Genomic DNA, 17,153 nt, shown 5'->3' with positions numbered 1-17,153 from the left:
GTGTGGCACTGAGTTGCCAGCTGGGCTTAAACTGTGATTAAAGATGAGAAACAGAGTGATTGATCAGTTTCATAAAAATGTGTGCTAAATGTTCAGAACAGAAAAGTGAATCATATGTGAGACCATACAGGGAAAGGACTAAAGGAGACAGTCAGGACTTTTGCTGTTCTTCTGTGTCTGTGCCCAGTTCCTCTGTATCTGCCCTGCATTTTGAAGACTGCAGGTTTGGTTCCCTCATCTCCAAATGTATAGCTGAGAACTGGAAACAGTCCAGGCATGGATCTGTGGTCTGACCCAGCAACACTGCTCTGTTCCTGTGTTAGTGTGTGGCTGTTTTGTGACAAGCAGATGGAGATGTGTGAGCTTGACAGAAGGAATAATCAGTGGATCAGCAGATTCAGTGTCAGAGCTGAGGCTCTGAACACATATACTTTCTGACACCTTCAGCTGTAATTGTGCTTCCTGTCAGAGGACTTAGTCACAGCCTCATTTGCTGAAAACAATATTTTAAAAACTATTTATTCAAAATAACTGTGATATTTTTATGCTTTGAAGTGAGTTCAGGGCTATGAAACTTCCTTTTTTTTTATAAAGAGGACTGATGTATACTTTTCACAAGAGGATTAATGATGTTTCAGCTATTGTATTATGTCTTCCTAAACTAAAAGTCTATGTTTCAGTTCTATGAAGGTGCAATTAGCTGGGCTTCAGAGAGCTGTCTTTTTTGTTTGTTTGTTTGTTTGTTTGTTTTTTGATTGGAAGTGAAGTGCCAGAGGCAGAATTTTCTATCATTAATTATAGTAAAGAAGATCTATCCTGTCATTTTAAAATTTATATCTGACTTTTTCACTTCCTATAACTCATATTTTTCTTCTTATTGCTCTACCTATGTGCTTTTGATTTGGAGCAACCGTTAAGCATCTCTTATCCTATGTCAGTAGCTGCAGTTCTAGAGCTGAAATGTGAGTTGATGTAAGTTATTTTATCCTCTCCCACAACTCTGTTTATTTTTATGGTAAGGTTCATTTCAATACATTTATTTTCATGCATTTGTTAATTTGCATATTACAGGATATCGAGTGTGTGAATCTTTGCTTAATTGGGAGTTGTGTGTTAATTCCTTGGATGAGAGACCACCCCCTGAAAGGCTGCTCAAGTCCACTCCAGAGGTTAATACACGTTCTGGGTTCTGTGCACAGAATTAGGTGAAATAGAGAAGCCTCATGTAGAAGATGTATTCAAGCAAGGGATTGACTCAATCACCAGCAGTAACAATGCAATTACTTCAGGGTTAGAACAAAGACAAAATTCCTGAGGTCCTTAAGGAATTTCTGGTTGTATAGAAAACTGCCTTAGGTAGGTGGGACAAGTGTACCCTGTGTTCCCTGGCCTTACTGGTTCAAAATCTGACAGCAATGGGTGCTTTGTCAAGTGTGGTGAAATGTGTGATGTGGCACTTCAGTGTGAATTGTAGCTGCTCAAATGGTACCTCAGCACTGGTTTGCCTCTGGCATAGCTGAAAGGCTCCAAACTCTCACAGGATAACATTTTAAGAAAATAATTTTCCCCAGTTCTTACATATTTTATTTATTATTTTTGGGCCCAGTTCTGATACTGAGAACGCCACAGCAGAGGATGACTTGATTTCACAGCAGCTCTGCTAGCTCTTCAATTTGAAATGATATATTTGTAGTCCAGCTCTGTAATTTTTCCATTTGCGAGTGGGGCTGTCACTTTTGCAAGAACTCTTATAAAAACAGCAGCAACAAAACATCTGCAAATAAAAGACAGAGGTTTACTACCTTTTCATGGTTCTTGTAAACTATCCTGTAGGTTAAAAAGTGCATGCAATTATTTTTCTTATAGGGTAATGATAGACTTATGGACACTAAGTACTATTTTCATGGAACCATAAAATGTTAAGGGTTGGAAAGGACCGTAAAGATCAAGTTCCAACTCCCTGCCATGGCAGGGACACCTCTCACTAGACCAGGTTGCCCAGAGCTCCATCCCACCTGGCCTTGAACACCGACAGGGATGAGGCATCCGCAACCTCCTTGGGCAAACTGTGCCAGTACCTTAGCACCCTAAATTTGCGTCTTTCGGTTTGTAACCATTACTCCTTGTTCTGTAACTACCATTGCTGATGAAGAGCTCCTCTCTGGCATCCCTGTAACCCTGCTTCAGATACTGGAAGGCTGCTATGAAGTCTCTCCACGATGAACAACCCCAACATTCTCAGCCTGTCTTCACTAGTGAGGTGGCCCAGTCCTGATCAAATTTGTGGCTTCCTCTGGACTTGGTCCAACAGCTCCGTGTTCTTTCTATGTTGGAGTCACCAAGTCTGGACTGGATGCAGCCCAGGATCCCCTTGGCTTTCTGACACGCCTTTTTAAAGGCTGGTGTCTGGAAATGAGCTGGCTCAGTAGATGGCACTCTGTCCTTCGCTTTGGCACTTTCGTCGCCAGTGAAGCACCAAATGTCCGTAATTATTGGATCCTTCTGCGGAACGAAGCTCCGGCTCGGCGTGCAGGAGCGCAGGCAGCACAGCCGTGGGTAGATGTGCCTGCCCGTGAGGGCGCTTCCCCCGCGGCCCGACCAGCTTCTCCTTACCGCAGGTTTGGTGGATCTGGTGTGTCCCGGGGCGGGGCGGGGCGGTGTCCCGGGCGGGGCGGTGCGGGCCGGGCCGGGCCGGCCGCACTTATTGCGGCGAGCGGCGGCGCGGAGCGTTACCGGCCGGCCGCCATGGGGCGGTACTCGGGCAAGACGTGCCGCCTCATCTTCATGCTGGTGCTCACCGTCGGCTTCTTCGTGGCCGAGCTGGTGTCCGGATACCTGGGCAACTCCATCGCGCTGGTGTCCGACTCCTTCAACATGCTCTCGGACCTCATCTCCCTCTGCGTGGGGCTCTCCACCGGCCGCATCGCCCGCCGCAGCCGCCGCGGTCCCCGCGCCACCTACGGCTACAGCCGCGCCGAGGCGGTGGGAGCGCTCAGCAACGCCGTCTTCCTCACCGCCCTCTGCTTCACCATCCTCGTGGACTCCGTCCTCCGCCTCGCCCGGCCCGAGCCCATCGACGACGCCCAGCTGGTGCTCATCGTCGGCACCCTCGGCCTCGCCGTCAACGTCGTGGGGCTCCTCGTCTTCCAGGACTGGGGCGCCTGCTGCCGTAGGCGATGCCCGTCCCCGCCTCCGCCCGCGGCCGCCGCGCTGCGGGACGTGCCCGGTGGCATCCCGAACGGCGAGGAAGATGTAGCAGGTGCCTTTCGGCTGCACTTCGCCTTCCCCTCGTGTCCCGCATCTCTCCCCACCCCTCCCTCCAGCATCTCTCTCACCCTCCCGCACCTTTCCCCATCCCCTCTCTCCGTCTCGTTTTCCCTCGGGCTTTCACAGCCCCAGGGCCACTCGTGGGCCCCGGGGGATTCGCCGAGTTCACTCCGGCAGCCGGAGCCTCTTTCACCTTGTACTTTACCCTGGGCTGCTGGGCGTGCCCCCGGGATGGGGGTAGGAGGTGCTGCCGAGGGAGCTGCGTGGGAAATGTTTTGAATCGTTTTTGTTTTTCTTCTTGTCATGTTTAAAGTAAGTTGGTTTTGAGAAGGTTGATGTTTTTTCTGTTTGTAGAACTTATACACAACACAGCGTTTCTTCTTTGAATGCAGGTGATTCACCAAATGACCAAAAGAGCCCTGAAGAGGGGTTTGAGCAGAAAAAAGAGAAAAAGTCTGAAGCTTTGAACATCAGAGGTATGGCATAGGAGTATACTGCTAATGTTAAATTAACTTCAAACACTTTATGGTTTCCATTTCAGATTTACATACACACCCAAAATATCAGTAAGAAAGGGAGAAGTCCAGGACTCATCCATGTAATTGGATCCAGTTATCTCTAGCAGAAAGATTTTTATTATATGGAATAGCATAAGTAGTAACAAATAGTGTCATGCTGATTTGGCTTTGAGCGTGCTCACGTTTTGATTTTTATTCTTAAAAGAGTGCAGCTGGACACGTGGAAAGGACACAAACCCTGCTGCACTGAGCTCAAGTCATTAGAGGCTTTACAGGAATGTAACACAAGTAGCTATGAGGTGCATCTTTGAGTGTCGCTGATGTAGTAGTAGTTGAGCGGTTTTCAACCTTAAAATACTTTTGGGCAGAAAACATAAATCCTTCTAAGTCCCATGGTTGATAATGTTTTGTTGTCAGCATAAGGAAAAGGGTTCTAAAACTGGTGCTTCAGCATGGTGTTTTTCCAGATGTGAACCAATTCCTGTGAGTGTGTGTGACAGGATCAGCCTTTCCTGCATTGTAATTTGGCAGCTCTCTGGGAATCTGTGGAGTGAAACATAAAGCTACTCCTAGGAATAAATTACCCACATGTCTCTCCCTGTCTGTGTAGGTGTTTCTCTGCATACATGTTTATGTACCTACTCTGAGCAGAGCCAAAAGCAAATGTCTTTGAGAATAGGAAATATTGAGTTTGTCCCCAAGGAAAGAACTGTCAGAAACCTCAATCAGGTCACTTATGGTCACTGATCAGCAGCTGATATTCCAAAGCTGTGTGAGTTTGCTTTACATGAATTCAGCTTGAGAGGTCAATGTGCAGGCAAGCACTTGGGTTTACTGGGGGTTTTTGTCATGTGTATGTGTTTGTCTTTCAAAAGTGTTTGCAGAACTACACAAATGCATCTATAAGGGAAGATGCTTTGGAAAATCAAACCATGTGCTAGAGCCACAACACTTGCTTCAAGGTCTAGAAGTTGGTGTCACTGGATATTATGGCATTATAGTGGTAGCAAACTGTCACACTCAGGGATGGAGGGGAGAAGAGTAAGGAAACAATTACTTTAGAGAAGGCCTTGCTTGCCTGAACCACAGAGCTTAGGTATAAATATGCTGGAAGCTTACAAAACATGTCTGAAGGATAAGGAATTTTGTGGCAGTTATTTAAAGATCTGTGTCATCTTTGATTTTTAAAAATAAATTTTTAAGTGTTACTTTAGTATGTCACCTTTGCAAAATCTATTTTTATTGTCTTTATGACTACAGAAGCAAGGAATATTTATAAAGATATGTGTCTTTGAAATTCTGTTTCAATCCATACTTTTCCTTTTAAATTAGTTACAAGCTGTAGTTACTTCATAGTCACTTGGCAAACAATTCTTTTGTTGTGGAATAAGAATCTCCCTGAAAAAACATGGCTGGACAAAATGGATTGTCAGAGTAATGGATTCTTTAATTCTATAACTGTTAGGAACAGGAATCCATTGATTCTGCCTGGCAGGATTAATTATTGTAGAGTGAAATTATTCCTTTTACTACTTGAGCATATGCAGAGTAGTTCAGTTAGACTTTGGAATGCAAGCTGTTGGAAACTGCACATATGGCCTTACCATACTGACTTCATTTAGTAAAAATTAATTTTTTATTCCAGATTATAATCATAGCTTTTGGAATTTTATAGGGAAGCGGGCACATTTCTGTCTGAGCCGTAATTCTGTGATGCATTGCCAGGGTGGATGAATTAATGATGTTAAGAATGTAAAATAAACGTTTTTCCAAATTCTGTACTCTCAGTTACCAATTCATCAAAATTCTGACATAGTTCTTTTCTTCTTAACTCTAATGAAGGCTTTCTGAAACATTTTCCTGTTCTTTATAAGCTGTGCTCTCTTGTTAGTCGCCTGGGCAATGCAACTGCATCCTGCCTGTCCCTCTTGTTAGTGCAACAGCTGATAGCCCATGCTGAATCAGGACTATTTGTAAATGAAAAGGAAACACTGCAACACTGTTAGGAGGAGTAAAACCTCGTGGTAGTCTGCCAAATGGGGCAGAACATGCCTGACTCCAGCAGAAAGAGCTGGACTCACCAGGAGCTTGTACTTTCTTATCTGGCCCAAGTGATTTGGAGGAACTCCAGAGGCTGTGGCCTTCGTTTCTCGCACAGATCAAGGTGTGTGTACAGAGCTGGTACGAAATACCAGCATGGGCAGAATTCTAGGGCTAATCCAGTACCATCAAAACTCTTTGTTGTGTTGTTAGTGAGTTTTGGGGAGCCTTTTACAGCTTCTCACTTGAAAGTGTATGTGATAGGGCTGTTAAAAAGAGATGGTTCATCTTCCTCTCTCACAGCCCCCAAACAAAAAGTATTGACAAAGAAATTCACTTCATATAGAGAGAGATGTTCTCAATTCAGGCATGGGCTGGAATAAAATCTGAGTCTGAACAGTAAAATCTAACAAAACTGAATATGTTTGAGCAGTGATGGGAAGAGGGAGGTTTATGTAAAGTAGTAAAAAAATAGAAGAAAAAGGCACTTCTTGGATTATTGCAACTCTCTAGCAGAAAGACTGCTTTGGTCTTTGTAGTTTAAAGAGCAGCTAAATATGTTACTGTAAGAGCCTGTTTTATGTCTTTACATTTTGTACAAAACCATCTCTATAAGATGTAAAAAGTGGTACCCAGCATTCCTCTCAGAGTAGTCCAGGCACTAAACCATGTGACTGACTCTAGAACCAGGTTCTGATTGTTGGCAGGTCTGAAGGCTAGTAGTATTGATGGAACAAGGTTTAATATGACTGGTAATCTAGTTTGATCTAAAAATTGGAGTCTGAGGGTATTTGGTGCCAGCTTAGATTTCACTTAGGCAATTTTTCAGATTTCAGCAGTGTCACAGAAACTGGTGGGGGAAAGTAACTGTTACTGGGGGTGGTCTGCAGCTCTCAACTTCCAGTGCAGAATGGATAGATTTAGTCATCAATTTTTAATTTAGATTTAATGTGCCAGGATCTGGCAGGATTAATAATCTCCATGCATTTAAGCAAGCACATTTTGTGTTACCATGGCACTGCAGTTGGACAGCAGTCACTAGCACACCCTACATGCTTAATAATGCATCCCACTCAAACAGTAGTGCTTCAGAGTCAGTATTTCTCTTGCTGTTTTTTCCAAAAACTGTTACTGAAAACTTTGGTTATTATATTAATGGCTGGAATATTGCATTCTTCCTGTCAAGTGAAACATACTTGAAAAACACTGCATTACACCTCCCCGTAGAAAAAAACCCAACCAAACAAAAACCAAACAAACAAAAAAAGGAAACAAAAAAAAACAAAGCAAAAACCCCAAACCCACCCCACTAATGGAAATTGTGCCATTTGTTTCAGGTGTTCTTTTGCATGTTATGGGAGATGCACTTGGATCTGTGGTCGTGGTAGTTACTGCTACAATCTTCTATGTACGTCCTCTGGGGGATGCTCCGTGTAATTGGCAGTGCTACATTGATCCAAGTCTGACAATAGTTATGGTGTTCATCATCTTGTCTTCGGCATTCCCACTTATAAAGGAGACCTCAACTATTTTGTTGCAGATGGTTCCCAAAGGTGTTGATATGCAACTACTGAGTAAGTCAAATTTGTTGTTGAAATGCTGTTAATTTTAATGGTGTATTTCAATGCGTATGTTATTTGTGGAATGACATGTTTGGATTATTTATTTATAATAGCTCTAAATTCTCCAGAACTCTGAGAAACAGTCACATGCCTGTGTCCTAGCAACGTGACTCAAATCTCTGTGGATTAGTTAAAGCATGCATTTTAAAAATGTGGTACTCCAACAATACATCAAACATACCAGGTCTTGAGCTGTTAATGCTTTGTGTGGGTTATTTGTGAAAGAAACAACTTTAAGTTACAATCTTTTTCAACCCTGCAGTGGCTGCTTCCGAAAAGCTTCCAAAACATCTTAGAAATTTCCATTAGGGTTGGCTAACTTTATAGCTCTTAGGTGCTGTTCACACTGGTTAATTGTGGAGTAACACTGGGTATTTCTGGAATTCCCTCATGCTCAGGGCTTAAAGAAACCAGAAGATGTGGGGTCTTGATGGAGGAAGTGATGCTGTAATATTTCCTCTGTGAACAGCTGGTCAATTGCCATTAGGGAGCCTGAGGGACAGGTGACTCCAAAAGAAAGCATATGTTCATCACCTGGAGGCTGAGCTGAAGGCAGCTGGGTGTAGACACATTATGCCAAGTATATATCCTCTAAAATGATGGTTTTGACACTGCTGCTTTTGGATAGGGTGCCTAGTGAGGCAGCTGACAATTAGCCAGTGCACCAAAGCCCTCAATTCCTTTCCCTTATGTCTTCCAGCTGGCAGACTAGCTCGTGTACCAGGGGTGAGCAGCCTCCATGAGGTGCACGTCTGGGAGCTTGCAAGTGGGAGGAACATCGCCACTCTTCATATCAAGTGCCAAACCCCTTCTGATTACCAAGGTGCTGCTTACCAAATACGGAAGGTTTTCCACGAGGCAGGAATCCATTCTGTGACCATCCAGCCCGAGTATGCTGACCACAAGACCTCACATCTGCTGTGCAGCTCAGCCTGCATCTCAAAAGCCTGTGACTCTCATCTGTGCTGCAGCCAGAGGGAGCCCCCCCGGCCTGAAACGAATGGCTACGTGGAGAAAAGTGAAAGCTCCCTTTCTGCACAGCACACAGACAATGGTTCGAGGAAAAGTGACGTTGAAATCCTCATGGAGGACCCAGTAACAGAGGAGAGCGTGAAAAATGTGAAAAATTGTGACGTGTCTGATGGCAAATCACAGTCTGGTAGTACACGATTTTAGGCAACTCGCTCTGCTTTGTGTCGTGTTTTCTCATGGAGCAAACATATCCTGGCTGGGAAGGGGGGCATTGGTGGTTGTAGCTGAAGTTGGTGTGGCAAAAAGATTTCTGTGCTTTAGCTGTAAACCAAAATACGCCTAAGACCCCCTTGTACCTGAAATAAGGATTATGATTTCCACCAAGGCTGTTGCATTCATATGATTTTTGTGATGCAGCCGTACCCAGTTCTTTACCAAACTAAGGCTGAATTCCTACTGTTAGAGTGGGTGGGGTATGTCGCTCTCTGTCTGCACTGATGTTTGCAGTTCATGGCCAGTAGCACTGGGAAAAGAACCTCTGGCCTTGCCTGCTGGAGCGAGCTGTTTCTTGAAAGCCCTGTGGCCAGTTAATGATTGAACTGGGCTGAAGTACTGTATATTTATAAAGGACTTCAGTAGAGATGCTTTACTGATCCTTAGAACCCATTTCTGCATGGGCAGTTCATTTTTAACAGTAACAGTTCTGGCCAGTGGAGTTTGTGAATGAAATTAAGAGTGTCTAAGAGGAAGCACTCAGGAATTTTGACTTGTGTTATTTTCTTGATTGACTCCTGTATTTAGGGACAGAGCAGAAGCTGGTCTTGCTTCTCTACAAGTAATACTGGAGTCCCAGCCTAATCACAGATGAGCGTGCTAAGGAATAGACTGCTTGTCATGACAGTAAATAAGTACCTACTAATGTTGTCTGTACTGATTCTAGCAAATGGAAATGCAGGCAGTCATCCAATTAACTTTTATCTTTTTCACTCTTGTGATTGTACAACTCAGTCTTTTAAAATTCTTATTAGGCTTCTCCTGACAACACAAGTTCCAAGAGCCATGGTCTTGTTTCATCATTGTGCAGGATAATTGCATTATTTTTAACACTGAGTCTGTCATTATTCATGCTGAATAAATAAGCTAATATGTTTATTATAAACAGTTGAAATTCTGCAATTCTATTATTAAGGCATAATTTAATATTGTATTAATTAAGGAAGCACCTTTAAAGTCTTGTATGCAGTATTATCACTTAGAGGGAGCTTGAAAAAAATTAAACCAGGAAATTTTTCCTGATTTAGTCTCAATCATTTCTTGTTGGCTGGTTTTAAAGGTCTTGATGCCTTGAACCCTACCCTCTGCCTTGGCCCTCCTCCCCCTGCCCAAAAGTGTATTTCAAAGTGTATTTAGTGAAGCAGTTCACTACCTTTTTGCTGCTTGCTCTTTCTGAAGGTATGCAAGGGTGCTCTAAGGAAAACAAGGTGATGAGCCCTGCCACCAGTGCTGGATTTCATTCAAGTGTGTTCCACAGGTTTCTGGGGGGGGAAACCCACTACTCAATCCACACTGAGTCTAGTGCTTGGTCTCCCTGGCTATGCAGATAAAATACAGAAGATTCCAAACATATTTTGCAAACAAAAGCAGCCTTCTGTGTGGCCTGGACAGGCTATTTTATCCATTTTTTCATAGGGACACCTTTGTAAAATAGTGGTGTCTTTATCTCAGCGACATCTTAACAGAAAGGACAAACTGATTTCCAACCTTGGCTGGGAAAATACCAGGACCTCCTTTAAGGATGGCTTAAAAGCATCCAACTCCTTATTAATAAAGATGATTGCAATAATTCAATGAATATTGAAACACACAGCAGGGTATTTTACTGCTTGGAATGTAGTATTTACTGAAGCAGTGATTTCAGTCTAAATAGAACATTTCTAGAATTATAATTGCCCCTTTAAAACAGATTTTTGGATGAATTAAGATATTTTATACCATTTCATTGTACGTTTGTATCATATAAATGAACCTATTTGTTAATATGATTAAGAGCTTGATCCTCCAGCCTGTTTGACTCTGTTGGCAGAATCAGGATCTTGGCAGTTACTGCACGAGTTAATGCAAATCAGGAAACATTGTAAGGATCGCTGTGTCTTTTAAAAGCATGTGCCATAAAGTAAGACAGCCCTTTCTTCTGTTGTTTTTTTTTTACCCTCTTTATTTTCATCTACGATGATGCTTGGATGTGAATAACAAATGTATTTATCGTGTTTTTGAGAACTGGAATAGAAACCTCCTAAAATAACAACAAAGAACTTTCTTCCCAGGTATCCTCTAAAACAAGTACCCTTTCATAATTATTTGTGTCTTATATCAGGTTGTTTGATTTTTATATATATACATATTTTATTAAATGGTTGAAAGCTGGAATGGCAGTATTTACTCTGGGATTAAATAAAACTAGTATATGTGATGTTGGGGCATTTGTCAAAATGGACAACTTTTATTCTTCCAGTGCATTAAAACAGTGGCTATGTATTTTTAAAAAACTTTTTAACGTGTTGTAACCTGAAAATACAATGAAATAACATTCTTAAACTTTATTTTCTCTTGTCTGGTTGAATGTACTGTAACCATTGCCTGTGAATAAATGGGAAAATACCAGGGATTATATAAATCTTCACATCTAGGTTTATTTATGAAATAAACTTTGCTTTTTTTTTTTTTTTTTTTCTCTGTGTTGGGACTTTCAGGGCATTCAACTAAGGTTTCTGACCAGCATCTTTGCCTTCCTTTGAGTAACAAAATATTTTTCTTCTGCACTGTGTCCCCTCTCTACTTCTGTATGAGACTTCATTCCAATCTGTGTGTATTTTGTATTGGCCTATTTCCCTTCAGTTCTTGGCCTGTCTCTTCTAATTCTGTTGAAGCAGGCTTCCCTCATTTTGAGATGCAGGATATTTCAATGTTAGCCCTTTTCTATGGGCACTTGTTCTAAATTCAGTTTTGTAGTCTATTGCACTGTCATAAGAGCTCTGTTCTGGCCTCTTTATCTGGTTGATTGTGCTGCTCTGTCCTCTTCAAGCACTGCCTTATTATTGTCTCTCTTGGTTTTTGGGTTCTCTGGCAACGATTGTCCTTTCTGTCCATTACTGCTGGTGGCAAAGGAAATCTGCTTAAATTATGTATGTCTTTCAACTGGTTGTCCAGCTCCTGTGGATGTGATCTCTAGCCACTCATGCATGTGACCTAGCAGGATGATGACAAAACCTTTGCTAGGCTTGCCAGGTCATTCTGCAGTAAAAGTGAAACCTGGAATAAGTTAACATGACACTGAAAACAAAAGCAATTTACTGGCCTTTATCAGTCGTGTGCCTTCTTTTAAAGGGAATCGATTCTTTGTCACCTTTTCATATGTGTCAAAAGTGCCAATTTGATTTTTAATTTTTTTTCTTCTTCTGAAGCCCTCTAAATGCAGGTGTTGCATTTATCCTTCATTATAAAGAAGACTACTACTATTTTCAGGAGTATTGCCTTTGTTTTGATAGTTTTCAGTTGATTTCCTTTTCCTTGTCTTCTTTTCAATACTTACCTTGACTTATAGTGCAAGTGTGTTTTTTTTCCTCCTTAAGTTTTTTCTTGTTGTCTCTTCCATAAAAGCAGGATGGTTTTGATAGCCTGGTATGGTGATCTACCAATAATACAGTTTAGAAATACCTTTTTATGCACTGGTTTAATTTTTGCACTCCATTCTTCTAAAATATTTTTGCAATCCATTCTTTCTGGTTTTGCTATGTGACACACCTTACCACTGCAAACCAGTTTTTGACCTTCTTTTTTTTTTTCTATTCTTTCCCTCTCCCATTCCTGATTATAATGTTTACTGTCCTGAATATTCCCTTTTATTCTGAACTTTGAAGGGAACATGCCAGCACCTGAACTTTTCCCAAAGAGAAGTTCACTACCCACTTTCTGTGGATGGCTTGATGTGAGCTACTCTGAGGACTATTTTGTGTCCTGTGGTCTGTGTAGAAGTGTAATCTAAGTAGTCATCCTGAGATATGACCACATGTGTTTATGTATAATTAAACTCTTTATCAACTCTGAATCAACTTCTTAAGAAAGGTGGATTTCTAAGCCTGGGAAGATATGAAATCAAGAGGGTTCATTGGTTATTCATTAACATCTTGAGGGAAAGCTTGGTAAAAGATAATTCAGAAGCCATGAACATTCTTATAAGTTCTACTACTTACTCTGCTGTACAGTGGAAGCACTTTCTAAATTAAATACTTTATTTGAACAGTGATACCTTGATGCGAGGATGCCACTGTATAAGGTTGTTACATTTATGGAGCTGTGTTGCTTAAAAGTTTCCTCCAGTTTTTCTGTTCCTCAAGTAATTTAATGTGCCAAAATGTAATTTCCATGATTGCTGAATCTCACAGTGGTTTTATTAACCATTAGTGAGAAATGACTTATGGTTTTATGTACAGCTATATTTTTATCAAAATTAAGTTTGAATGTCTTGTAAATAAAGTGTATTTTTAAATAAAATTTTGTTCTGAGCTTGATGTATGCTAGCAGTAGGGAGCTTGTGTCTCTGGATAATTTTAAGACATTTGTGTGAGTGAAATTTGTTCTCATCCTGTGAGACAGTTAACGTTGCAAATTTTGTGTGGATTTAGAAGAAAAGGGGATCGACACCCAAAAGCTTTTCTTCTGCAAGCAGCCTTGCATTTTGCCACATGGAGAAAGTCAAATGTGTATATTCTGATTCTCACTCCCGGGTTTCATGACCTGAATGTACATGCTAGAAATGGGATGAGGTGTAACACTACAAGTTTAGGTGCTGGTTTTGGAGCAGCAATCCTGGAGGTGCCCTCATATGTTTATCTCTTCTTTGCATCAGTGTCAAGTGTCTGCCACCTGGTTCCTACCCTGTAGTGTCCAATTGTCCAGTTGTTGATGTTCCTACTTATTTAGTTTACAATAATCAATAAGGAGGCAGTGGTCATTGTGCTTGGCTTTTGGGTTTTTTTTATTCTTTGAGTCTGTCTAGTGGCAGATGCTACATAAATGCTACATAAGAAGTTCAGTTCATGTTTGGCCAGTATATTGCCTGTGCTTCTGTGTATGGCTGGTGTTACTCAGATTCTAGATAATGGATGATTAGTGATTTGAAAGACAGAACTGAAAATATTTTAAAGCAATTCCTGGCAAAGTTAAAATTATACACAGATTCATAGACTATTAAGGGGTTGTAATGGACCTGAAGCATTACTTAGTCCTGCCCCTCCTGCCATGTGCAGGGATACCTCCCACTTAACCAGGTTGCTCGAGGCCTTACCTAACCTGGTCTTGAACTCCAGATTTGGGGCATACAACAAATTTCATGGGCAACCTGTTCTAGTGTCCAATCATTCTTCGCAATAAAGAATTTGTTCCTAATATCTAACCTAAATTTCCCCTCTTTCAATTTGTACCCACTCTTCCTTGTCCTGTGAGGAAGAGTCTCTCTCCGGCTTCCCTGTAGCCCCTCTTCAGATACTAGAAGGCTGCTATGAGGTCTCCACAACTTGCTCTTCTCCATGATGAACAGCCCAAACATTCTCAGCCTGTCTTCCTGGGCAAGGAGGTCCAGGCCTCCTATCAACTTTGTGGCCTCCTCAGAGTCGCTCCAACAGCTCCATGCCTTTCTTATGCTGGGGTCCCCAGAGGTGGATGCAGCACTGCAGGTGGGGTGTGGTATTCACATGCCCTCTGAACAGAGAGAGACTTATCTTTCTCAGGATTTCTCCTGAGAGAAGAAACTGTGAGAGAAGCAGAGAAAAGAGAAAACAATTCTTATTCACTGTTTCTGCCCATGTGGAATGTGGTATGGAGATTTTTTACCCAAGGTGATTGCTTCATTGGATTCTGGTGATGGTATTTTAGATTCATTGACCAATTGGATCCATATGTGTGTCTCAGGAAAGAGTCACGGGTTTTCTAGTTAGTTAGTGATAGTTCTTGTTAGTGTAATATAGTGTAATAAAGTTATAATGTAATATAGTATAATAAAGTAATTAGCCTTCTGAAATCACTGGAGTCAGAGCTCATTCTTCCCAGACGCTGGGGGCTGCTTTTACAATAGTGGGGTCTCACCAGAGCAGACTAGAAGGGGAGAATCACCTCTTTGACCTTCTGGCCACGCTGCTTTGGATGCAGCACAGGAAATCTTTTGCTTTCTGGACTGCAAGCACACATTGCCAGCTCTTGTTGAATTTTGCACCCACCATCACCTTCAAGTCTTTTTCTATGTGGCTGTTCTCAACCACTTCTCTGCTAAAGCTGATGCCTTGAGAAAGCTGACCTAGAACAGAGGCTAGATGGAGTTAAAGAATAAAGAAGGGATTTATTAAAAGGCCTTAATGGATACACCTTGGGCAGTACAAGAGCTCAGCCAGGGCTACACCCAAGATGAACCCAAAATGATCACAAAATGGCAGCCAGTCATGAGATCTCTCACTTTTATAAGTTCTGGTCCATTACCATATTGGAGTTAATTGCCCAGTTATAGTTTTAGGTTATGAAGTTCCATCCTTCTTGTTTTTCTCTCTTCAGTCCACCTTTGTGCTCTTGGGCCTGAAATTTGGATCAGTTGTCCATGGTCCCCAGCTAGAGAAGGAACTGTTTTGTCTACCTACTCTGTGAAGAGAGTTTGCCATCCCTTAATATGAAGCTCAGAACTACCCACTAAAGCTGCACAGAATCTGACAAATATAACAGCTAAAACCTAAGGCATCATTTCCTGGGGGTGTGTCTGGGATTCCCATGAGCCAGGTATAGGACTTTGTGTAGGAACAGTTTCCCTGCTGCACAGACTGGCTTAGGCACTTGAAATTCCAGGACTCCTCTACATCGGGGCGCTTATTTTATATCTCAGTCCTTTTGGAGCAGAAGGTGTTTTTCCACCTTAGAGGGCTGCTACTGTTTTGGTACTTTTGTACTCTACAAGAAACCACAGAAATAGGATGAGTTTGGGCTGGATGTGGTTGATTTTTAAAAACAGCTTCTAAAAAAAAGTCCACAATCTGTACAGCTTCTTATACATTCAATATTAATTTATGCAAAATGTTTATGCATTCAAGTTATAATATATATTTGTAATTACAGTTTGTTATTTTTCCAAATGTGTGGTTTTAAACCCACACCTTTCTGCGTGGACATTTTAGGTGGCTGCTATGGATTCCCCACAAATGGGTGCATGTTTATCTGCTGAGGGAAAGTGCTTTCTGATCTGGTGGAAATCTTGTTCTGACCCAAAGCTGTAGTAAGAAGTGAGGGAATAGCAGTGATCACAAATGAGGAATGAAGGGTTAGTTAAATCCTCTGGCAAAGTTAGAATATATTTGGGGGGGGCAGTAAGTGAATCTTTCAGTTAGGATAAGGTGGAGGTTCACTAAAAAAGACTAGGAAATGTGCAATGAAATGCCAATGGAAGTTAATGAGGTATTCATCAGGGATAAGTAAGCCTCTATCACTTCAAGGACACAAGCTTTGCCCTTTGATTCAAATGTGGAATTTATTGTTGAGTCTTAGTTGTATTTTACAGGCAGAGAGTTCTTTTGCTATAAAACGGTAGCTGGAAAAGCATAATTGCAATGCTTACCATCAGCTCTCTAGAGAGCCACTAGACATTTGTGGTTGAACTTGTCTCTGCTGAAGTGACATTGTCTTTCTGATGAAAGAAGCACGTATCTTGGCCAACAGAGATAGTGGGCATTTGAACAACCATGAATTGTTATCAACTACTTGTATATTAGTCAATTACTTTTACCTGGGGACATTCCCAGGCACAGAGAGCAGCCAGCACACAAAAGCTGGTATCTGTGCAAGGGAGATACTCTGGGAGAGGGTGGCTCTCTGCTGAGGGCCAGCTCAGATTAAGTCCTTAATTCTGGACTGTGCCTGGGAATGGCTGGGAGAGCAGTAATTGGCACAGGCTGTGAAATACTGAACACCTTACTAATACAGACAATCGTGGTTCATTCCCAGTTCTGGTTTAACTTGACAATATATGATGGACCTTGATGAGGACCTTGGTCCCCGAGCCTCCACTCTGTTTTGCAAGGTAGCAGAACCTGCAGGTAGAAAAGGAGATGAGGCTGCTGGTGGTTTCTGGGGCTCTGGGGTGGAAAGGTTTCCTGCCTTTCCTCTGCATCAGTGCACAGGGAGAGCTGGGTGGGGAGAGGCTGCCCTGATCAGCAGTGCAGTCAGCAGATAATGTTATCACCCCAGCTACTTGCACGGCTCTGGAAAGTAAAGGTGCAAGGCAAGTGGCACGTTTGATATGGCACTGCCCTTTGCTTTACCTCCTTCCAGTTCTAGTACCTTCTTATGTTTTTTTTTCAATGTTCACCCTCATTTAATAAAGCTCTGTGTCTGTTTAACCATACATTGCTGGCCACCCTGTGGTGAGGAGGAGGGAACAAAACAATGGAAAGGAACTTCAGGGAATGTGTGAGGAAATAACCCAGTGATGACATTACACAAGTCATTGACGTGACACAGTAGGTCCACAGCCTAGAGTACAGAAAATTTTTCAGGTAAAGGATTGCATAATTCAAGTAGAAGAAAGTGACTCTTTTTAAAATAAATACCTTAAAAATCAGTATTGTAAAAAGCAAGATGATGTGGATGAACCAATCCCCCAAGCTATAAACCAGGAAGCACAAGAGGCAGTGGAAAATCAGCA

General features: G+C 42.0%; 1 protein-coding gene and 1 long non-coding RNA gene across 2 annotated transcripts; one reads left to right on the top strand and one right to left on the bottom strand.

Annotated features, from left to right (window-relative positions):
• Window positions 1–977: 977 nt before the first annotated feature.
• LOC121469797 (uncharacterized) lies at window positions 978–3,490 on the bottom strand. The gene is made up of 2 exons (XR_012055331.1): window positions 3,346–3,490; window positions 978–1,774 (listed from the first exon to the last, which is right to left on the bottom strand). It is a non-coding gene; the product is annotated as an uncharacterized lncRNA (long non-coding RNA).
• On the top strand, window positions 2,061–12,970 carry LOC100227698 (calcium/manganese antiporter SLC30A10). The gene is made up of 4 exons (XM_030269146.4): window positions 2,061–3,259; window positions 3,660–3,743; window positions 7,163–7,399; window positions 8,148–12,970. Exons 1-4 carry the CDS (start codon window positions 2,413–2,415, stop codon window positions 8,621–8,623), a joined length of 1,644 nt encoding a protein of 547 aa, XP_030125006.4. The 5' UTR covers window positions 2,061–2,412; the 3' UTR covers window positions 8,624–12,970.
• The last annotated feature ends 4,183 nt before the right edge of the window (window positions 12,971–17,153 follow it).

Source organism: Taeniopygia guttata, chromosome 3 (assembly GCF_048771995.1).
Source record: "Taeniopygia guttata chromosome 3, bTaeGut7.mat, whole genome shotgun sequence".
NCBI lineage: Eukaryota > Metazoa > Chordata > Aves > Passeriformes > Estrildidae > Taeniopygia > Taeniopygia guttata.
The sequence above is the reverse complement of the archived record's forward strand: the minus strand, read 5'-3'. Positions and strand labels throughout refer to the sequence as shown.